This window comes from Lonchura striata, chromosome 10 (assembly GCF_046129695.1).
Source record: "Lonchura striata isolate bLonStr1 chromosome 10, bLonStr1.mat, whole genome shotgun sequence".
In the NCBI taxonomy this organism is placed as follows: Eukaryota; Metazoa; Chordata; class Aves; order Passeriformes; family Estrildidae; genus Lonchura; species Lonchura striata.
In genome coordinates, this window is record NC_134612.1 from 6,441,443 (window position 1) to 6,461,237 (window position 19,795).

The window sequence follows — 19,795 nt, forward strand, 5'->3', positions numbered from 1 at the left end:
CTTTTGCCTGGGTGATTATCAAATGGGATCACAGCAAGGCACATGTTCAATGAGATTCAGATTGTTGAGCTGCTTAATGCTGAGGAGCTCAAGGTGCTTGTGAAAGAACCATGCTAGACACATGCTCTGCCTCAAGTGTGATCCATGCCTGCACCAGAGGAGCAGCACACACCTCTCTGAACGAAAAGGAGCTGCAGACAGCAGAAAGAGTTAAGGATTAACCTGAGAATTAGCAAAGTCAAAAAGCTTAATAAGTACAGCATGGACCAAAGAACCAGCTATGCCACTAGGAGCTCTTATTGGTCAGCTCCTCATTGGATCATCACCAAGGGAAAGAAAGCAGATCTTAGGCTTAATGAGGTATTTCTAATCCCCCCAGGTTCCCTTTCCCTGGCCTATGTTAGAAGAATTTGCTAAGAAAACACCAAGCAAAACTACCACTCTACTTCTATCCAGCAGCCATCCTTGCTCCCTCCCCTCTCAATCCCTTTACAGACTCCCCATCACCCTCATTTTCCCAATTTTGCCACAATACCTTCCAGCTCCAATTTCAGACTTCCTTTCCTGCCCCTGATAGTTGTCTTTCCTTGGCAAACTCCTTCCTCCCATCCATCAATTAGATGGATTCTAATAATTCTTGAATTAGAGTTGAATTTATGAGGTTCCAGCAGGTCTGTGAGAAAATGTGGGAATGCCAATTGCATGAGTGTTATCCAAGACAGCAGTTGCTTGGGAGCCCAGTGGAGAGACAGACACCTTGAAGTGGTACTTACCCTTTGTCACAACACAGTGCTGTGCACCTGTCTCTTGCCTGAGGTGGTGACAGGATTTATAGAAGGGACTCTGGGCCATGGCACTCAGGAGAGTAGGAAGGACATGGGAGATATTAGGGATCATCATGAAATCTCCAAAGGCAGGGCCCTGTGAAACCAAGTGCCAGCCCCACCCAGATGCTTATCAGACTTGCAGTGACATCTACAATGTTCCTGTCATTCTTTGCAGAAGACAAATAGGCAATAATCTCCTTAGTTTCAACACATGTAGTCAAATTGCTGCTTACAGCATGATACCAATCCATTTGTGTCTTTGATTAGTCATCCCCCAAGGCAAACTATATTTAAATTAAAGAAACCTGCTAGAATAGAAAGTGCCCCACCTTAAGAAGATGCTTCATTTGACTGGTCTTCATTTCTTGGCTGGTAACTTCCTCCTTTCACCACACCTACTGTTACTGGCAGGAAAAAAGCAAGCAAATTGCTGTCAGAGCCAGCAGACACATGCCAGAGAAATTGTGGGATCCTTCAAATCTCTTACTCCTAGAAGTTTCATGTGGAAGTCCATATGCTGAGGCTGTGCGTTGTGTTCATCTGCCTTTTGTATGGGGTGAAAACAGGTAAGAACTTAACCATTTGTTTTGAATGTTTTTGTCGAATATAACACATTTTCTGTGCTTTACAGCAACATGAATGTACCTGCCCTCTGCATTTACAGTTACTGCACAGGGTATCTCACTAACATTATTTATTTTGGCAAAGCAAATTATACTGGTTTCATGAATGTAGTCAGTTCTAAGAGTTCCAAATGGAAAACCAGAACTATTTTTTATTATCATTTCCTCCGTTTGCAAACATTTCTCTTACATAAGTACTATCTGTTGACACTGAAAATGTCATTCGAAATCTTCAGAGAATAATGATTTGTTCTCAGGGGTGTCATGTATGGCAGAGGCGAAGGATGAATTACCATTTATGAACAGTAAGCTCCATTTGATAGCCTCACAGCTCTACAAGAACAAACCTGTGTAACAATAAACAAATGTACTGCCTTGTGTTAGCATACACATGGGAGCAAGGCAAGTTACAGCTCTCTGCTTTGTACAGAAAACAAACAGGGTTAAAAAAACCTGTTCTTATAAAAACTAACTTGTGTTTCATTGAGTCCTCTGGAGTAATCTCAGGGTCACCTTTTGCTTGGTTTGTTTGGTTAATGCTCTCTAAGAAATGCAGTCTCGAGAAGTAGGAAAAGAACGGTGTGAAAAGGCACCAGTGAAATGCAGTGAGTTACTGAGGACCAGTTTAGGAGTGGAGGGCACACCCTCTCTGTGGAAAAGTGATGGAAATCTGCACCACTAATGCTCTCAAGATTCGAGGTGTGGTAATCAAGTGTGCTTAAAGGGGGATAAAGATATTGTTGATGGTTAAGACCAGTCTGATGTACAGACACACTGTACAAAGCCCAGGCAAGGTGGCAGGGGCTGGAGGGCCAGAGTTCCTGCAGACAGAGAAGCAGTGACACACAGCTGAGCTCCATGCAGGTGCTCACTGGGCAAGCAGCTCTGTGTCCCAAGGACCACAGGTGGGACAGCCACACATCCAGCCAAGTGACCACTGACCCACTGAGGTGAACTGCTGGAACTTCCCTTTGCAAAAGGACAGCCTGGTAAAAACCTCAGCTGCTACTTTATTCATGCAGACAGCTCGGTACCACAGCCCCAAAATGCCACCATGGCAAACCCTGCCTTGTCCATAGGATCAACATCAAAGAAAAACCCTCCAAAACCATCTCCTAGAAAGGAATGAGAGACACCAGGGGAATGCAGGCCTGAAGAGCACTGACTGCAGTAAATACCAGGGGTCTGCCTGGGACTGTTCCACTCCCTGCAACACTCCCACCGGGGAATTACCTGAGTAATTTCAGAATATAGATATGTGTATGTGTATATCTATATTATAACACACACACACACACACATATAAAAGATATATAAAGTTATTCTGAAGATGCCTCCACTGCTGCAATAGCACCTTGGAGGCTGATCTCAGGCTCTAGACCAAACTGTCCGGCTCCCTGGCAGGTATATGGATTTAACACATTTTTATGCTCCCTGCTATAGGTTCTGAGAGATCAGAGCACCTTGCCCAGCAAACCAGTGTTTGCCTCCTGTTTTACATTTCAGAAAACAGAGCAGAAGGAGAATGGGGATTGCCAGAGGCTGTCTAGCAAGCTAAGGCAGGGCTGGGTACTGGAATGCTGGGTTATAATGGCCATTCATTCCCCTTTACTGGAGGGGAGTGATCTGTTGGACATGGCTTAAGGACAGTGCCAGGGGATAAGGTTCTACCTAATTTATTTGCTTGCAGAGTAAATCTCACTAAGCCACTTGCCCCAGTCATTCTGAGTTTCAAAGATACTTCCAGCCCTTCGGGTAGGAGTCACTTTGGTGGCAGAAGGAAGAGCAAAGCCAGGTTAACTGGTCCTCCCATGTGTCAGTTTTTGAACACATGGTGATGAGGCTGGGATTGGCACCAGCTTGCCAGAAGAGAAGCTGGCAGGTTTCCTCCCCTTATTAGGACTGATTTGATTTTGTTAATCAAAACAGAACCAATCTAACAGATCTGGTGCAGATATAACAAGGCTCTTTATATAATCCCTGTGTTAGGCATCAGCAAATGTTGACCAGCTCTTTGAAAGCACTTCTGTACCAGAAGGTTTGGGCTGTTCTGACGACAAACATAGTGCTCCTCTGGGCAAGCCTCAGCACAGTGCAGGAGATACAGAAACAAATTAAGCAATCAGTGCAATATTGCACCATATAGAAGTAATTCTTGCCTGGCATTTCTGCCTGTATTGCTACAGTTTCAGTGGCAGTAAAGATAATTAACAATACTATATAGTGCTACTATACAATAACTAAAACAATGCCTAGTTATTAGTAAAACACACAGTTGTAGTTTTTTATGCTGCAGTAGCACCTAGAGGACAGTCACTGAGTCTCACTGTATGACTGGTGTGCATGAGCAAAAAATGTTAATTTTTCTCTGCTAGTTACTTTGGGATCTCCACAAGAGCAGTGTCACAGAACTCTTGCTGCTTTTTCCCTGGAGCATCTTGGCACTGTAAGAATGACCTGAGAGCAGGCTGGCCAGGAGGCAGCCACCCAGGTCAGCTTTCCTCTTGGGAGCAGGGCCCAGCATGACACTGCTCCTGGGAGCTCTGAGTGAAGCATTACAGAGGCAGGACAGCCTGCATTCAAAGGCTCCTGATTTCACTGGGCCTGGCTGAGGGCTCATTTCCCACCACTCCTGTCACACCATTCATATGTTGTCATAGGCTTTAAACGGGAAGGACTCCATGGATTTCAGATGTTAAAATTTATTTCTGAATTTACGGTAGCAATTAAAAATATTCAGTTGGACTTAACTGCAACATCCTTTTAGCCTATTAACTTTTATTTCTGGAGCTCCTGGGGCTTCTACAAAGTAATTAGCAGAACTGTGGCAACTGAGCAGATTGTTTTATGTGCTGGGCACATAAACCTCTCATAAAACTCTCATGCTCCTGATTTCCTGAGGAGGAGAAAAGGGAAAGTTGCTCATAGAAACTGTGAGAATTTCATCATTCACAAATTAAAATGCACAGAGCATTAGAGATTTGCTAGAGCATAATTAACTTACAGCTGCAGGTTTTCTAAACCCTGCTACCTACTAAACAGTCCTTTAAGCAACAAAGACCAGGGAGATTCCTCTAGGAATTGTAGCCTGAACAATTACTGCAGCCCAGGACATATTTGTGAGAGAGACACTCTCCCTCACAAGGTTCTTCAGTAAGATTATGAGGATTTGAGGGAGAGGATTGTGAGCCAGGAAGAGGCTACTAAACCTGGGAGGGCCTTCATAAGTAGGGTCTGTCTGGAGACAGTTATTCCATTCCCTGCCAGTGCTCTGTTGGAGACTGTATTGGGCTCTGAAGGCTCAGCTGGTGTTCTGCTGGAAAAGCAAAGAACAAAGATGGGTTTTCCAATGGCACAGGCCATCCCATCAAGCAGTACTTACATAAAATTCAGTTACACTTCAGCTGTGTATAAAGCACAATTACCATCTCACAGACCCAAGGGTGCCTCATTTTGCAGACTGGAATACCAGGCCGCGTCTGCACATAAAAGTGAAGCCTTGAGCTGCCCCTCACCACGGCAAGACTCTGCAGCTTGGCAGCTCCAGGCTGAGGTACAAACCAACAAGAACATCTGTTTAGCTGAGAACCTGTCCAGAGCATCTAGGTGTGCTGACAAGCCAGTACAGCAACCATCCTGCCTGTTGGTCTCTTAATACCTTCCTCACACCAGTGAGATTTTTGGACAGAGTCCCTGCCAGCTCCCAGCTGTCACAGGAAGCAGGGCTGTGGTGTTTCAGGGAATGCTGCTCCAAAAGGTGTGATTGCTCTCTTTGTTCCAACATAGCAAGAAAACCTAAGTTCCAAGGTAACTTCAGTCATGAACGTGAGAGAGTGGAGAGGGAGAGAGGAGACAGGAGCAGCGCCTGTGCTCAGACAACTCACAACACACTTTTCTGCCCTGTGTAGGGTTGGTAGGTACAACAGGCTAAAGAAAACCCCTTGGTGCCAAACTCCAATTGTCACTCTGCCCCTTTCAGATCCTCAGGAGGCATGTCCTGCATTCACAGCCCTCAGCTTCGGGAATGCTTTGATAGGGACAGATCTGAAAGTGAAGCTGCTGCTCTACACCCGTCAGAACCCAACCTGTGCTGAGGAGCTCCACTCAAGAGCCTCCAAGTACCTCAATGTGACCAAGAAAACGACCTTCATCATCCACGGGTACCGACTCACGGGCTCTGCCCCGGTCTGGATCCCTGACCTGGTGCATCTCCTGCTTTCTGTAGAGGACATGAATGTCATCGTTGTGGACTGGAACCATGGGGCAACGACTCTTATCTACAGCTATGCTTCTAGGAAGTGCAAAAGAGTTGCTGAGATTCTGAAGAAACTTATAGATGAAATGTTGGTAAGTTGGACGCTCATGCGATGATACAGTCATTAAGGCACAGTATGTAAAGGGCACAAAGGAAGTGCTTAAACCAGCAGGATGTCTGGGAATAGAAACTCCTAAAAAAGGAATACATTAATTTTTGGAAGTGCATGTATATTGCAATGCCAAATCCTACCCTTGGACTTGGTACAATGGCATTTTGCTGTCATATTCAGTTTACACTAAGTCTCTACATTTCTGGGTACAAAGCTCTCCAGTCACGTTTTCCCATACATAGAAACCCTACTTCCACTTTCTGGATACCTAAAGGCAGCTTAAGGGGATCAGCTACAGTTCACACTCCTCTAAGGTGCTGCACAGGCAATGATGATGCTGGATCCTTAGGATCACAGTGTCTGCTAATTCCTTGCAGGAACCACATGTGGGGCAACTGGAATTTTACTCCTGGGGTCCACCAGTGGTTCCTGTCCACACTTGTAGTTGTTGCCCCAGGAAAATGCAACCATTGCCTGAACTGTTCTCATAACAGCTCTCTAAGGCATAGGCCTCAAACAGGAATGCTGCCTGCTCTGTGGGATGGTTAAAGGGGAAATATCTACAGCGTGGAACACTGGGAGATGTTACATTCCTCCTCCTAATTTTTTTATATTTTCCGAAAACACATGACCATGAGTACTTTTATATCTCAGATTGATGGAGCTTCCCTTGACTCCATACACATGATAGGAGTGAGCCTGGGAGCGCACATCTCTGGCTTTGTGGGACAGATGTTTGATGGCACTCTGGGAAGAATCACAGGTAAGCCCTCCTCCAGCAGTCCTTCCCCCCAAGGAGGGGCAGCCCCGAGCGAGGCGATGCCCATGGCTTTGTGCTGCAGGCCTTGACCCCGCGGGCCCCCTGTACAGGGGGATGGCGCCGAGCGAGAGGCTGGACCCCACGGACGCGCAGTTTGTGGATGTCATTCACTCCGACACCGACGGTAGGTGCCGTTCCATCTCCCTGCTTTAGACAGAAACCCAGAGACCGACTGGGGCACGGGGAAGGAGGGCTGCTGGTGGGCAGCAGTGCTGGGTCCTTTGGCCCTGGAGCACAGCGGGCTCCCTCACCGAGCCTCTGGGGCACTGTGCTGCCCACGCTGTCCCAGCACTCCCTCAGGAGCTGCTGCTCTATTCGCATTCCAAAACGTACTGCTGACACAGCAATTATAACCTGGCCCAGGATTTACAAGGACTTCCTTAGGAGCCAGTGGAGGAGGTCCTGCAGCACAGTCCTGCCAGAGCAGGACACACCAACATCCCACCACGGGTCAGGCTGCATCCGAGCACACAGCATTTCCAGAGCTGGTCCCACAGCTCAATGACTTGCATAGAAAATCAATTATTCCCAGCCATGTTTCTCTACGTGATGCATCCAGTCTTCATCCCACCTCTTAAGAGCTAGACTATCCTCTAGGGCAAATCTGGATTCTCCCTCAGCCCTGTCCTTTTCCAGATCCACCAGCCAGGCCAGCAGTGCAATGCCAAGCAATGCCAAGCCCCCATGCTGCTCCCATGGCCACCCTACCCCTAACACTTGGCTTTCCCACCTAATTGCTGCCTCTCTTCTCCCAGCTCTTCCAGGAAGTCAGATTTCAGCAGGACAGCAACATCCAGGTTTCACATCCCTTCTCCTCTCCTGCACACAAGTGACACAAATCCCCATAATTTGTACTGTTGCATGCACAGACTTATTTTACGTACTTGATACCATTGTTAAAATTACCCAGTTGGGTCACAACTGTTTGGCCTGCTGCCTAAACAGAGGGATGACATTAGTATTCCTGTACAAGTAAGTATCCAAGAGCTAAATAAATACTAATTTTTCCAGTTAGGTTGCTATATTTCCTTCTTGTGCATTTTACAATTTAATATTCCATCCCTGAGCCCTGGTATTCCCTTTTGCTAGGACTGGGTTACGGAGAAGCACTGGGCCATATCGACTTCTATCCCAATGGCGGGACCGACCAACCAGGCTGTCCACTGACAATATTTTCTGGTAATTAATCCTGCCCTGAATTCCACAAACCCTGATAAAATGTTTCCAATCAGAAAAAGAGGAGAAAGCCAGAGAATCATCATCACTGCTTAGAAAGTACATGAAATCCATATTCTGGGAAAGCCATGGCAGCAACTTCTCAGCACTGGTGTGACAGGGGTTTCGTTGATGTGCAGCAGGCAGAGATGAGAGTCAGGGTGACCTCTCTGTGCTTCTTTCATGGTGCAAGTGGGACTAATCCTCTGTGCAAAAAGTTATCAGATATATGTGTGCCTTCATTTTGTGACTATGTGAGAATTTTTTGTTTCTAATTACTTGTAACACATGAAAACCCAAGGACTAGCAGTAGCAAGGACCTGTTCAGAAAACAGGTTCAAGATGAATGTGGAGCAGGCAGTTATACCAAATCAAAGGCACCTTCCTTGGCAGTGACAGAAGGTGCAGCCTGGAAGGCACAGTCCTAGTCTTGAACAAAAGAAAGCTTTTTTTCCTTTCAGCCTTTTTTTCAGCAGAACTGGTTTGATGAAAGCTGGGTGAAGAAAATACAGAAGGAAATGTATCATGAATACAACCCTTATCAGACCCAAGAGAATCTACATAGTAGAGCAGCCTGAGCTAAAAATCCCTAAGAAATGAGGCTTCACTGATTTTGCTGCCCATGCAACAACTCATTTTATTAGTTATGTGTTTCTACAGAGTTTTTATACCAAAATGGAAAGTCACGTGCAAAGCTAAAAGCAATATCCAGCTGCCAGGCCTGAGCTCAGAGAGGAGAGAACACCAGAGACAGAACTTGATCCATAGTTGGATCAAGCACTGGAACTGTAGCAACCACACAAACAAACGTTTTCAAAACCAAAAAGACAAGAGGAAAAGCAAAGCAGACACACAGAGCTGAGTGCACTCAGAGGGAGAGGCTGCTGCCCACCTACTGTTATGCCACAGCCCAGTGCTGCCCAGTGCAATTTGTTGGGTTCAGACTGGTCAGTGACTGTCCACTGGTGTGTCCTGAGGCATGAGGATTGCTAATGAAATATTTCTTCCCTGTATATGATTAAGGATTGCGGTATTTTAAATGTGACCACCAGAGGTCTGTTTTCCTGTTCCTGTCCTCCCTGACACAGAGCTGCAATATCACCACATACCCCTGCAACTCATACAGGAACTACAGGAATGGCAAATGCACCAGCTGTGAACCTTTCTGGCCCAAGCCATGCCCCATCCTAGGTAAGGATCCAGGGAATGTCAATCCATCCTGAATACTGAGCTGCCTGTGGGCACTGTAACTGGGAGGGTGAAGTTTTGCTGGAGGACTAACATAACGTGGTGCTTTGCAAAAACACCAAATTTATATCCACTGAGGTCTTTGAAGTATCTCAAGCCTGCTCCTTTAATATCACATGACGTTAATGATCTAGATCAGAAATCTACAGGTAAAGGATCCAGAACTAGAAAAGACAAAACTATACTTGGGATCTTTACACTGAAGTCAGAGAAAGAGTGAATTAACGTCCCTCACTTGCAGAGTTTGAGGGACAGGGGTCTGTTCTTGCTAAAATAAAATTTACAAGTAAATTCCCAGCACTACAAATCCCTCTGTGCTCTAAAAGGAATGGCAAATGGGTGAACAAAGGGAATTCTGGACTTGTCTGCCTCAGCCTGGGTGTGACAGCCCAGCCTCGGGCTGGCAGCTCTGAAATGTTGATGCTGAAACACCTGACACTTCCAGAAAGGAACTGGCAAAGCCAATGGGGTGATTTTCATTCTGCACTGCAGAATTAAACCCTTGACCATGGATAGCAGATGTGGAGAAAGACCAGCTTGAAGAAAGTGCTGAACAATAACCAGGCATATTCAGTCCTAAGCCTTTGGAGTACAGGAGGATGTGTGTCAGTGCTACTTGGCAGCTGGCACAACACAATGCACTATTTCTTAAATACTTGCTTATTTTTAGCCATTTGGTGGCTCATCTACCTGCGCAGCAACTTGGTTTCATTTTCAAACTCTCACCTGCAGGTTATTATGCCTATGAGTGGAAAAGCTATTTAACACAACAGAGCCATCCAGTGACAAGTATGTTTTTCGACACAGCAGACAAAGAGCCATTTTGCAGTGAGTGACTGAGATTTCTGGGATTATTTTTCTTTGTGCATTACCTCTGTCAGTAGCAGCCCAGCAGAGATAGTTATTTACTGGTGGTGTTATAACCAGCATTTTAGAAACTCCAGTGGCTGCTGGATGGAATTATGTCCATCTGTGGTTTGCCATAACCTTCCTAAACTGTCAACCTGTCTAGTGCTGGGAAAGCCAACTTGCTTACAGTTCTAGGAAATTGGTTGAGAACTTTCAAATTAAGTATAAAAATTCCCAAATCATGTTTCAAAGCAACACACTGTTCTTTTGTGAAAGTAAGAGGTGTGTGGGAATGATAAGAGAGAAAGACAGGCTGTACAGGTGAAAAGGCTACCCTGGAGAAAAGTGAGAGGCACAGGGAGAGGAAGAGAGTCTGTGGAAAAAAGGGTTTCACCAAGGTGAAAAGTTTCATCTCATCCCTGTGATTACCAACAAACCAGGGTATGGCATGGGCTGGGATTATGGCCTGAGCTCCAATGCTGGTCAGCAAGTGAATTCAGATTCAGATGAAAGAACAGGAAATTCTGCTCTGTGACAGAGATGACAGATGACAGATATGAAGAACAGAAATTGAGAGGTTCAGAAGAAAGAAATACAATCTGGGAGTGAAGGGGGAAGGCAGGCAGTGAAAGGCAGTGTGCTGGGAGCCATACAGAGAGGCCATCCCGCATGGATAACCCTTGCTGCAGTGCTCTCTTGACACCTCCCAGTGTTTCTGGTTGAAATCTCTCAAAGGGAAATGGAGAGCAGGGAGGAGAGAGGGATTTTCAAGATAAACTGTCCATCCTCTACCCACAGCTCTGCTCCCAGACAGTGCACAGCCTGGACAGCAGATTGAGCCCACAGGGTCTGACCCCACTCACTCTTTCTCCCATCAGTCTATCACTACTTGGTGGATATTGTCACGTGGAACAAAGACACCAGGAGAGGCACCCTCAGCATCATGCTAGCTGATGAAGATGGGAGGAAGGCAGAATCAAAAGTTAATCCGTAAGTCTTACTGGTCTGAGCTTTTCTAAATGTTAGTGCACCCCTTGGTACAACTGCATCTGGGAGGAGGTGACGTGTCCTCTCCCGATTTCTCTGCTGATACTTGCTACTGCATATGGGATTTATTGGCCCTAAGGGACTTCCACAGCCTCCCCCAGCACACAGCCCTGACAGCCCAGCCTTTTGGTTTGGGCCCTTCTCTGTCATCCTAAGGACTGAAGTGGACAATCTCAGCCAGCAGCACAGCTGCCCTAGGCTTCTGCTAAAGCAGAAGGAAAAACATATCCCCCTCTTTCCTTCCTTTCACAGGGAGTGTTCTGTTCTAGTTCCCAGTGCCCAGGACAGCTGGGGATTAACCTGGGCTTGAATATGTCACATCCAAAATCAATTCATCCCACTCAGAGAGAAAAATTAATGGTGTTTATGTGACATGCAAATTCCTGATTGATCTGAACTACACTTCAGCCAAACACACCAGCACAACTAGTTTTTCCAAGTTTCTCTAAGTGCATATTCCCTCAGGCATATCTGGGATCTGCTTGCACTGGAGCAATCAACATCATCCCACACCAAGGCCAGTGCAGATTTCATGCATATCTCAAAATGACTCAGTGTTCAGGCCTGCACAGACAGCCAGGTACAAATATCACCTGGGTCTAGTCCACTTGGGATAAAAGCATAATCACAGTGAAAATTCCGTTTGGGACCAAATGGCATCCAATCTCTGTGTCCCCACTTCCACCCCAAAAAAGTGAGGGCAGAAGTGGCTGAGCAGGTTGACACCTGAATCCATACCCATTTCCTGTAAATCAGAAACTAATCACAAGCTCAGGCTTCCTCCCCCAGCCTGTTTGTAATATCACAGTGACTGCATTAAACCCAGTGCTATTCCCTTGGTGACTCTCTGACACTCTCTCTTGTCTGCTTTACCTTTAGAGAAGCTGCCACCTTCCAGCAGTACAAACAAATCACTTTGCTCATTGGGTTTGACCAGGATCTTGAAAATGTGGAAAGAATTTCCTTGACATTTTCCACGGGATCTGTCATTGGTCCAAAATTCAAACTCAGGATTCTACAAATGAGGTTCCACTCACTGACAAACCCAGAAAGGTGAGCAGATGTTTACAAACAAACCATTTCTGTTGGTGCAGACTGGACAGAAGTAATCTCCCAGATTCCTGGCCTGGTTGAGTATGTGCAGAAGAATTAGATTTATTTTACATTTAGTAATTCCCATAGACGTATCTTGGGAATAAATTCCTCTTCAATGGAATCCCATAGCTGAATACTTACTCGAACACAGAGGCTGCACTGGGAACATGTCACATGTGATGTGACTCTGACGTGGCCTGACACCTTAACCTTTGGTCAGGAAAATAACCTTTGGGAAGCTGTCCAGGCCTGAACTCTAGGATGAAGGGAAATGCAGCACTCCGGGAAGAACAGATGTTCAGCCCCAAATACACATTTTATATCCCGGTCAATTTGTATGGCTAGTGAAGCAGGGAGATTAATTTACTCCTGGAATTCTAGCAAGTGGGAGCTGCTGGCTGCTTTGCCCCAAAGCCCTGGCTGGTACCCACAACATCAGGGGGTACCTCTCAAGACATTGCTGATGAGATTTCTATCACCTCATTAGCCTCTGTCTGCTCTGCTGTCCTACCCTTAAGCTTCCCACCTCTGGAGGCTGGGAGCTCTGCCTGAGCTCAGCAAGCACAGAATCTCTTACACTGACCTTGTGTGCAAGGACACTGTGAACACCACACCATGCTTTGAGTCTGGCTTAAAACAAGGCTGGAGGATCACAGGGTCAGGAGGGTGAAGCAAACAGACATAGAGAGCTGCAGAACATGCTTCTTTGCATTTCATGAGGTCTGCTACCCTTATCATAGCCTTGGAACAAGGGAAAGAGTGTGTATATCTACTAAACAAGGTCCTGCAGCTCTCCCTTGCTGCCACTCCCTGTTGCTTGTCCCGTTACTCCACAGTCACTTCCATTTACTCTTTTAAAAAGCAGACACAAATGCCCTTATATTTAACCACAGGATGCTGTCTCTCCCCGATGAGGGGCTGCCACAGGCCATAAATACAGTTCAGGACTTTGAACACATCATCTAATCAGTCACTGCCAAAGGGTGGGATGTCCTGCTCTCTCCCGTTCCCTGTTGCTCAATCCACTACACAGGGCTAATGTTCGTATTTCCCCAGTGAAAGCCCAAGTATTTCCTCAGTTTTTTTGGCTGAGCTAGCTCCAGACCAGATCTGTGTATTCCAGGTCATAGCAGTGGCAGAATTTCTTATGCCTGGAGCAGGGAAGGGGCAGGAACAGGCAGGTGGGCTGGGAGGACCACCTCATCTGGTGGACACAGGTGTGGACTGGCGTAAAGGGAACCATAGACTCTGCAGCCAGTATCTGTTTGTTTGCTGGATTTTTTGAGATACTTTTTTTCCACAAGAAAAAAGATAATGTAGAACAGAACAGCAAAATGCTCAACATAGCCCTGGCTTAAAGCCAACCTCACTTCAGGTGGACTTGCAGCCAGTTCTCTTCTCACCTGAGAGGATAATTTATTTTATGTAGACCTCCAGCAGGTGAGGAATTGACAGGAATCAAGCGCCGCTTTTTCACTTTTGGCCGTGTTTTCATCCAGACCCCAGCTGTGCCGATACGACCTGGTCCTGACAGAGAACACCCAGAAAACCTTCAGGCCCATCCCGTGCTGACGAAGGAGCCGAGTGCCGAGGCCGCGCGCCCGGGCGGGGCAGACATTCCCCCGCCGTGAGGGGACTCGGCGGGCGGGCCCGGGCAGCGGGACCCGCTCCGCGCAGTGGTGAACGGGCTGGGGAGTGGCAATAAAACCATGGCGGCACATCGCTTTAAAGCGTGTCTCTACAAGGGGGGCTTAAAGCGAGGGTTCCGAGCGGGGGATTAAGGCGAGTGTCGGCGGCGGAGCGGGTCCGCAGCCCTCACGAGCAGCAGGCGCCACCGGCGCCCGCCGCCCGCTCGGGGCCCGCCCGCACGGCCCCGCCCCGCGCCTGCGCTCCCGGCCCGGGGCGCGGAGGGCGGCGGGGCCGGGCCGGGAGGGGCCGCGTTCGCTCGGCTCGGCTCGGCTCGGTCCGGCGGCGGCGGCCCGACCCGGGATGTGGCGGCGCCCGGCTGGGCTCCTGCTCGTCTTCGCGGCCGCCACGGCCGCGCTGTGGCTGCTGTCGGCGCGGCTGAGCGCGGGGCAGACGCGCAGGTGGGTGTGTGGGTGTGGGCGGCCGGCGCTGCCCGCGTGTCCCTCCTTCCCGGCCGCTGCCCGTGCGTCTCTCCCCGCGCAGGGCGCTGCGCTTCCCGGCGGACCTGGAGGAGCTGCGCGATCTGGCCGAGGCGCTGCGGGACTACGAGCGACAGCACCGGGGCGCGGCGCTGGCCCTGTTCTGCGGCGCGTACCTGTACAAGCAGAGTTTCGCCATTCCCGGCTCCAGCCTCCTGGTACGGGGCGGGGGCGCGGGGCCGGGACTCGGATCGGGCAGGAGGAGCCGGACGGACCCCACCGGGCCCGCAGCTCAGCAGAGTAGCCCTTAGCAGCAGTACGGGTCGGGGCTGAGCTGCCGGAGAGCGGCTCTGCTGGGAAGGATCGGGAAGTGTTGGTGGGTAATGTGCCCCGCGGGCCGGGAGGGTCAGCGGGACCCGGGAGAGCAGCGGGAAGAGCGTTGCCGGCCGGCCAGGGAGTGACCCTGCCCCTCTGCTCAGCCCTGTAGGCACGGCTGGGGTGCCAGGTCCGGATCTGGGCTCCTCAGGAAAAGAGAGACAAGGAGGAGAGGGTCCAGCAGAGGCCACAAAGAGGTGCAGCTGGAGCATCTCTCTGATGAGAGATGGTTAGTCTGGAGAATACTGAGAGGGGATCTCATTAATGCATGTAAATATCTCCAAGGGATGTCAGAGGATGGTGCTAGACTCTGTTCAGTAGTGCCCAGCAATGGGACAAGGAGCAGTGGCCATAAAGTAAAACACAAGAAGTTTCACCTCAATATGAGGAAGAACTTCTTTCCATGGAGAGTGGGAGAGCACTGTGAACAGCTGCCCAAGGGAGGGCAAAGTCTTCTCTGGAGACATCCCAAACTCACCTGTTCCTGTGTCGCCTGCTCTGGGTGACCCTGCCTTGGCAGGGCATTTGGACTGGATAATTTCCAGAGGTTCTTTCCAACCCTAACAGTTCTGTGGTTCTGTGACAGACTGTGTCCCCCAGGCCTCACTCCATGTTGTCCCCACAGAATGTCCTGGCTGGAGCACTCTTTGGACCATGGATGGGGCTGGTGCTGTGCTCAGTGCTCACGTCTGTGGGAGCCACCCTCTGCTACCTGCTCTCTGCAGCTTTTGGCAAGCAGCTCATAGTCCACTTCTTCCCTGAGAAGGTGGCTCTGCTGCAAGGGAAGGTAAGAACTGGCAGTTCTGCTGACACCCACGATGGCCCTGGGCCAGGCTGCTCTTGGGGTGACAGGGAAAACAAGTGTGTGCAGGGGATGCTCCAGGCCTGCTGAGGGCACAGTTTAGGAGCAGGCTGCTCTCTTGGAGCAAATCTGTTGGTAGAGGGGCTGCCAGGAAAATCCTAGATCCTAAGGAAAAGCAGATATGAAATAAAGGAGGGTTTGGGAAGCCCCTGTGCTCCAGAACTGCCTCCATCCATCCCATGCTGTGTTGTACAATGGAGGTGGTTCTGCTCTCGACTTCCTGATCTTTCGTTCCGGTGAGGTCCCATTTCCATCCCTTCTTTGTAGAGGGCTTGCTCACCATTAGTCTCCCATACATACACAATATTGCTGCTTTCCCTCAATTCTGAACTGATGTTACACTGTAGCATGTTAGAAGAAAAATTCACTTCAGTATTGTGGCCATTTGAATGTTACTGCTGTTTGAGGAGCAGGAATGATATGGAACATTTCTTTTGGCAGGTAGAAGAGAACAGGAGCTGCTTATTTTTCTTCTTGTTGTTCCTGAGGCTGTTCCCCATGACACCAAACTGGTTTCTGAACCTCTCAGCTCCCATTTTAAACATCCCTATGTCCCAGTTCTTTCTCTCCGTTCTCATTGGTAAGGCCTGGGGACAGGGGACAGTGTGACACTGCTGCTTTTGGTACCACTGAGGCAGGGAGGGCAGAGCTGGGACTCTGACCCTTGGTCTGTTTCCTCTGTGCTGCCCTTGAGCATTCTGTAGGTGTCCCCAGTGCTGCAAATTTTGCTTTACACTTGGTTCAAGCACATACACTGTTACAAGCACAAACCCCTGTGTTTGTGTAATGGCCGTAAATTAAAACAGTGAGTTCCACCTCAGCATGGGGCAGAACTTTCCATGGAGGGTGGCAGAACACTGGAACAGCTGTCCAAGGAGGGCATGGAGTCTCCTTCTCTAGAAATATTCTAAATTCCCCTGGACACATTCCTGTGTCATCTGCTCTGGGTAACCCTGCCTTAGCAGGAGGGGTTGCACTGGATGATCTCCAGTGGTCCTTCCAATCCTAACAATTCTGTGATTTCTGTGTCTGGCTCTGGGCGTATTTTGCTAGTTTTCTCTAGGGGGAAACTAACAGCTTTTTTCTGCTCTGATTCCTTCAGGCCTTACACCATATAATTTCATCTGTGTGCAGACGGGGGCCATTCTGTCCCAGATCACCTCTCTGGATGCCATCTTCTCCTGGGACACACTGCTCAAGCTGCTGGCCATGGCTGTGGCTGCACTGATTCCAGGGACCCTCATCAAGAGATACAGCAAGAAACACCTGAAGCTGGATGGCAACAAGCAAGCTCAGACACTAAATGGCAGAAAGAGCTTGTGATGGTTTAAGTGCCCCAGTTTTGGGGTAAAAGCTGCAGGACTCTCTTCCCAGGGGTTACTTTCTGCATGCTCTGTGTCACCAAGGACAGTGGCAATTTTTAATCATCCTTCTCATCTCAGAGGAGGTGTCCGTTCTTATTTTTAATGAATGTTTATCTGTGCATGTACCTGCACTGAGAGAGAGATACAGGGGGTTTGTGAAAACTCAGTTAATTTGTCTGTTTCATTTAAATCCATCTCCTGTGTGCCTGAGGATGTGGGGAATAAAAGGAGGAGTATTGGCATCCTGTGAGGAAGGCAAACCAGAACCCAGCTGTGGATCACTGGCCAAGCACAACCCTGCAGGCAGCAGGCAGGCCCTGCTCCCTCCAACTCCAGACAGATTTAGCATTTTTGGCCTGAAATGATGAGCCATGTGCTCCTGTGCTCCAGTGCAGCTGTACAAGCATCAAGTTGAGAAAATAATGGTGTTTCAGGGTGCAGCTGTAGAAAATTCTTTGATTCCCATGTTAAACCAGCACACCCTACAGCAAAATGCTCAGGATTTGAGCTGCCTGAATCAGTCATGTCAGAGCACTTGAGACAGCTTCTCTGGTCTGCCAGTGGCTGCTACTCCCCATAAAGAATAAAGGGGGAAAGAACAGGAATGAATGTGCCTGACTGGCAGAGATTTGTCCTTGAAAAGCACCTTGAAAACCACACATTTGCTCCTGTATAACTAGGAGGATTCCAAATAGAGTTGGGCTCTGTCCCAGTTGTGGGGAACATAGGCTACCAGAATGGTTTGGGTTGGAAGGGATCCTAAAGCCTATCCTATTTCACCCCCTGTCATGGGCAGGGACACTTCCACTATCCCAGGTTGCTCCAAGCCCCATCGAACCTGGTCTGGGACACTTTCAGGGATCCAGGGGCAGCCACAGCTTCTCTGGGTACCCTTTGCCAGGGCCTCAGCACCCTCCTCCCCCCGGGATGATACTCTGCTCTTGGGGTTTTGGTATTTGCTCTCCATGAGGAGATACACTTGGAGGATAAAGTAACCTTCCAGGTATGAAAAGGGGAAGATGGGAGACCCCAGAGCAAGGTTTAATGACATCATCCCAAATTTCATGAGAACCCATTCCCAGATCACCAGACCAGCCTGCAGCATTGAAGTACACTGGCTTTTTATTCCATGCATTGTTTGCTTTGATAGTCATTCTTGTTTCCATCACTGTACACTGGTCAATACAAAAAAAAAATCAAGTTTGTCTCAGGAATCCACAGAGCAGGGAGGAGGGGATGAACACTACTGGACAGGGCCAAGATGAAATGGGTACTTAACACGACAGTGGGGAGGGCAACATTCAGCTCTGGGAGAAAATCTAGGCTAGTGTTCAGGAGCTGTCAGCAGCCACGAGAACTGAATCAGGGTACTCGGGATGCTGGAAAGGAAACCCAGAGTTTACTCAGGCCCTGGAATGCGGTGTTACTACAAGGAGCAAGCAGGCTCACCTACACCTCTCAACTCCAGACCCTGCTAGGAGAGGAAGTGCAAGGAACTGCAGAAGAGGTGCCCACACAGCGATGTGGGGACTCTGTCTGTGCAATCCCAGGGAGGTGTCACTAAGGAAAATCCTACAAGCCCCCCCCAGAACTGACAGCAACCATCCCAGGAACGTGGGGGTGCTGAGCCAGCTCTGACGTGTGCAGGGGAGGCTGGGGTGGCACCTCCACAGGTGGAGCAAGGGGCTGCCCTAGGGCATTCCCAGAGGGATGCAGGGTCAGGAGCAGCGGGAGGAGCAGCAACACTGGACTGGAACAGTGCAATGACCCGGGGGTGTGAGAATAGAGCTAAATGTGGCAGGCTGGAGGGGGCAGCTCTGTTTGCCCAGGCTGCAGAGCACACCAGCATGTCCCCAGGCAAGGATGGGGAGGGATCAGCTGCATCCAGGACAGCTGGCCCAGAAGGGTCTCAAAATCCCAAACATCAAAGCTCTGCAAGCCCACTGGAGCTTCATCCCATGGTGAAGCCTACAAAGAGGCCACAGGTACCCAAATCCTTCTGGAATCTGTTTGTCAGGGACTGGATCACCACAGGCTGGAGGCCCTGGGGACAGTGACAGGCCTGAGTTGGAGGCAGCTCTGCTTTGGGTCTCTTTGTGGGACTGCCTAAAGATACCAGTGCTGCCCATGGGTCTCCCAGAGCCTGCCAGGTCTGAGCAGAGTCTATCCAGGGGCACAGGGCTTGGCATCCTCTGATAGAGACACCTGATGGCAGTTCTCCACCTCTCTTTGCACCACAAGGTGTTATGTGCAAACAGTTCTCCACTACTAAATTCCCACACCTTGGCTTCCAACCTCCTGAGTAAACCCTCTCTCACATGACGACAGCAAAGCCATCTCTGGCCCTGCTGGCTCCTCCTGCCACTGGCCAAGAGACAACACTGGGGAGAAGAAACAAAGGGTGGGAAGAGAGAGGGAAGGAACCAGGAAAGAGCTTCACCCCTCACAGGGTTCTGCCTCTGCCCAGAGCAGGGTGAGAACATCACTCTCTCTCCAGGAGGCTGTTTGGTCCTGCCCAGGTGATCCACTATATGGATGACTGCCCAGGGCAACTGCCCTCCTCCCTGACATCAGTTTGGATGCTCTAGCCAGGAACTCTTGTCACAGTTATTCACTCTGTGATCAATTCAAAAGTCCCTCACTCCCTGACCACCCTTCCCACATTCCCACCAGTTCAGTGGCTGCCAACCATCAGCAACATGAGCAAACTGCAGCTCTGCCCACAAGGAACTTGACTGCAGCCTTCCACCCTTCTCTGTTCTCTGCCCTGGAGTAACAGCATCCCTGGAAATCACGAGAGGCAGCAACTCCTGACAGCCACTGAGCCCAGCTCTGCTCCCACCCCTCTGGCGAGCAGGGAGAAGGTAACGTCACACACAGAGATTACAATTGTGCTAGCGGTGAAGCCAACCTTCTGATCTACAGAAATGATAATAAATAATAAAATAACATCATAACTTAAGATCTGTCTGTAGTCCAGCTACAAAATTTAAAAATA

The 19,795-nt window shown here is 49.0% G+C and overlaps 2 protein-coding genes across 3 annotated transcripts; both read left to right on the forward strand.

The window, feature by feature from the left end:
- Positions 1–1,341: 1,341 nt before the first annotated feature.
- LIPH (lipase H) lies at positions 1,342–13,663 on the forward strand. The gene is made up of 10 exons (XM_021537195.3): positions 1,342–1,393; positions 5,430–5,797; positions 6,472–6,580; positions 6,660–6,761; positions 7,727–7,816; positions 8,876–9,043; positions 9,833–9,928; positions 10,828–10,939; positions 11,876–12,049; positions 13,591–13,663. Exons 1-10 carry the CDS (start codon positions 1,342–1,344, stop codon positions 13,661–13,663), a joined length of 1,344 nt encoding a protein of 447 aa, XP_021392870.2.
- A 391-nt stretch (positions 13,664–14,054) lies between these two features.
- Positions 14,055–17,039, forward strand: TMEM41A (transmembrane protein 41A). Of its 2 annotated transcripts, XM_021537186.2 has the most exons (5): positions 14,055–14,178; positions 14,261–14,414; positions 15,197–15,358; positions 15,875–16,013; positions 16,536–17,039. In XM_021537186.2, the coding sequence occupies exons 1-5, from the start codon at positions 14,081–14,083 to the stop codon at positions 16,754–16,756; spliced, it is 774 nt and encodes a 257-aa protein (XP_021392861.1). In that variant the 5' UTR covers positions 14,055–14,080; the 3' UTR covers positions 16,757–17,039. The 2 variants fall into 2 exon arrangements, with proteins under 2 accessions (XP_021392861.1, XP_077641738.1); XM_077785612.1 differs by lacking the exons at positions 15,197–15,358; positions 15,875–16,013; positions 16,536–17,039 and adding an exon at positions 14,676–15,185.
- Positions 17,040–19,795: the final 2,756 nt, after the last annotated feature.

What these genes read in the sequence shown, in the direction of transcription:
- LIPH (XM_021537195.3), top strand. Translation starts at nt 1,342, where the DNA reads ATGCTGAGGCTGTGCGTTGTGTTCATCTGCCTTTTGTATGGGGTGAAA. An exon ending in AGACAAAGAGCCATTTTGCA is followed by an intron (nt 9,929 to 10,827) that starts GTGAGTGACTGA and finishes TTCTCCCATCAG; the next exon opens with TCTATCACTACTTGGTGGAT. An exon ending in GCAGAATCAAAAGTTAATCC is followed by an intron (nt 10,940 to 11,875) that starts GTAAGTCTTACT and finishes CTTTACCTTTAG; the next exon opens with AGAAGCTGCCACCTTCCAGC.
- TMEM41A (XM_021537186.2), top strand. Translation starts at nt 14,081, where the DNA reads ATGTGGCGGCGCCCGGCTGGGCTCCTGCTCGTCTTCGCGGCCGCCACG. An exon ending in AGCGCGGGGCAGACGCGCAG is followed by an intron (nt 14,179 to 14,260) that starts GTGGGTGTGTGG and finishes CTCCCCGCGCAG; the next exon opens with GGCGCTGCGCTTCCCGGCGG. An exon ending in TTCCCGGCTCCAGCCTCCTG is followed by an intron (nt 14,415 to 15,196) that starts GTACGGGGCGGG and finishes TTGTCCCCACAG; the next exon opens with AATGTCCTGGCTGGAGCACT.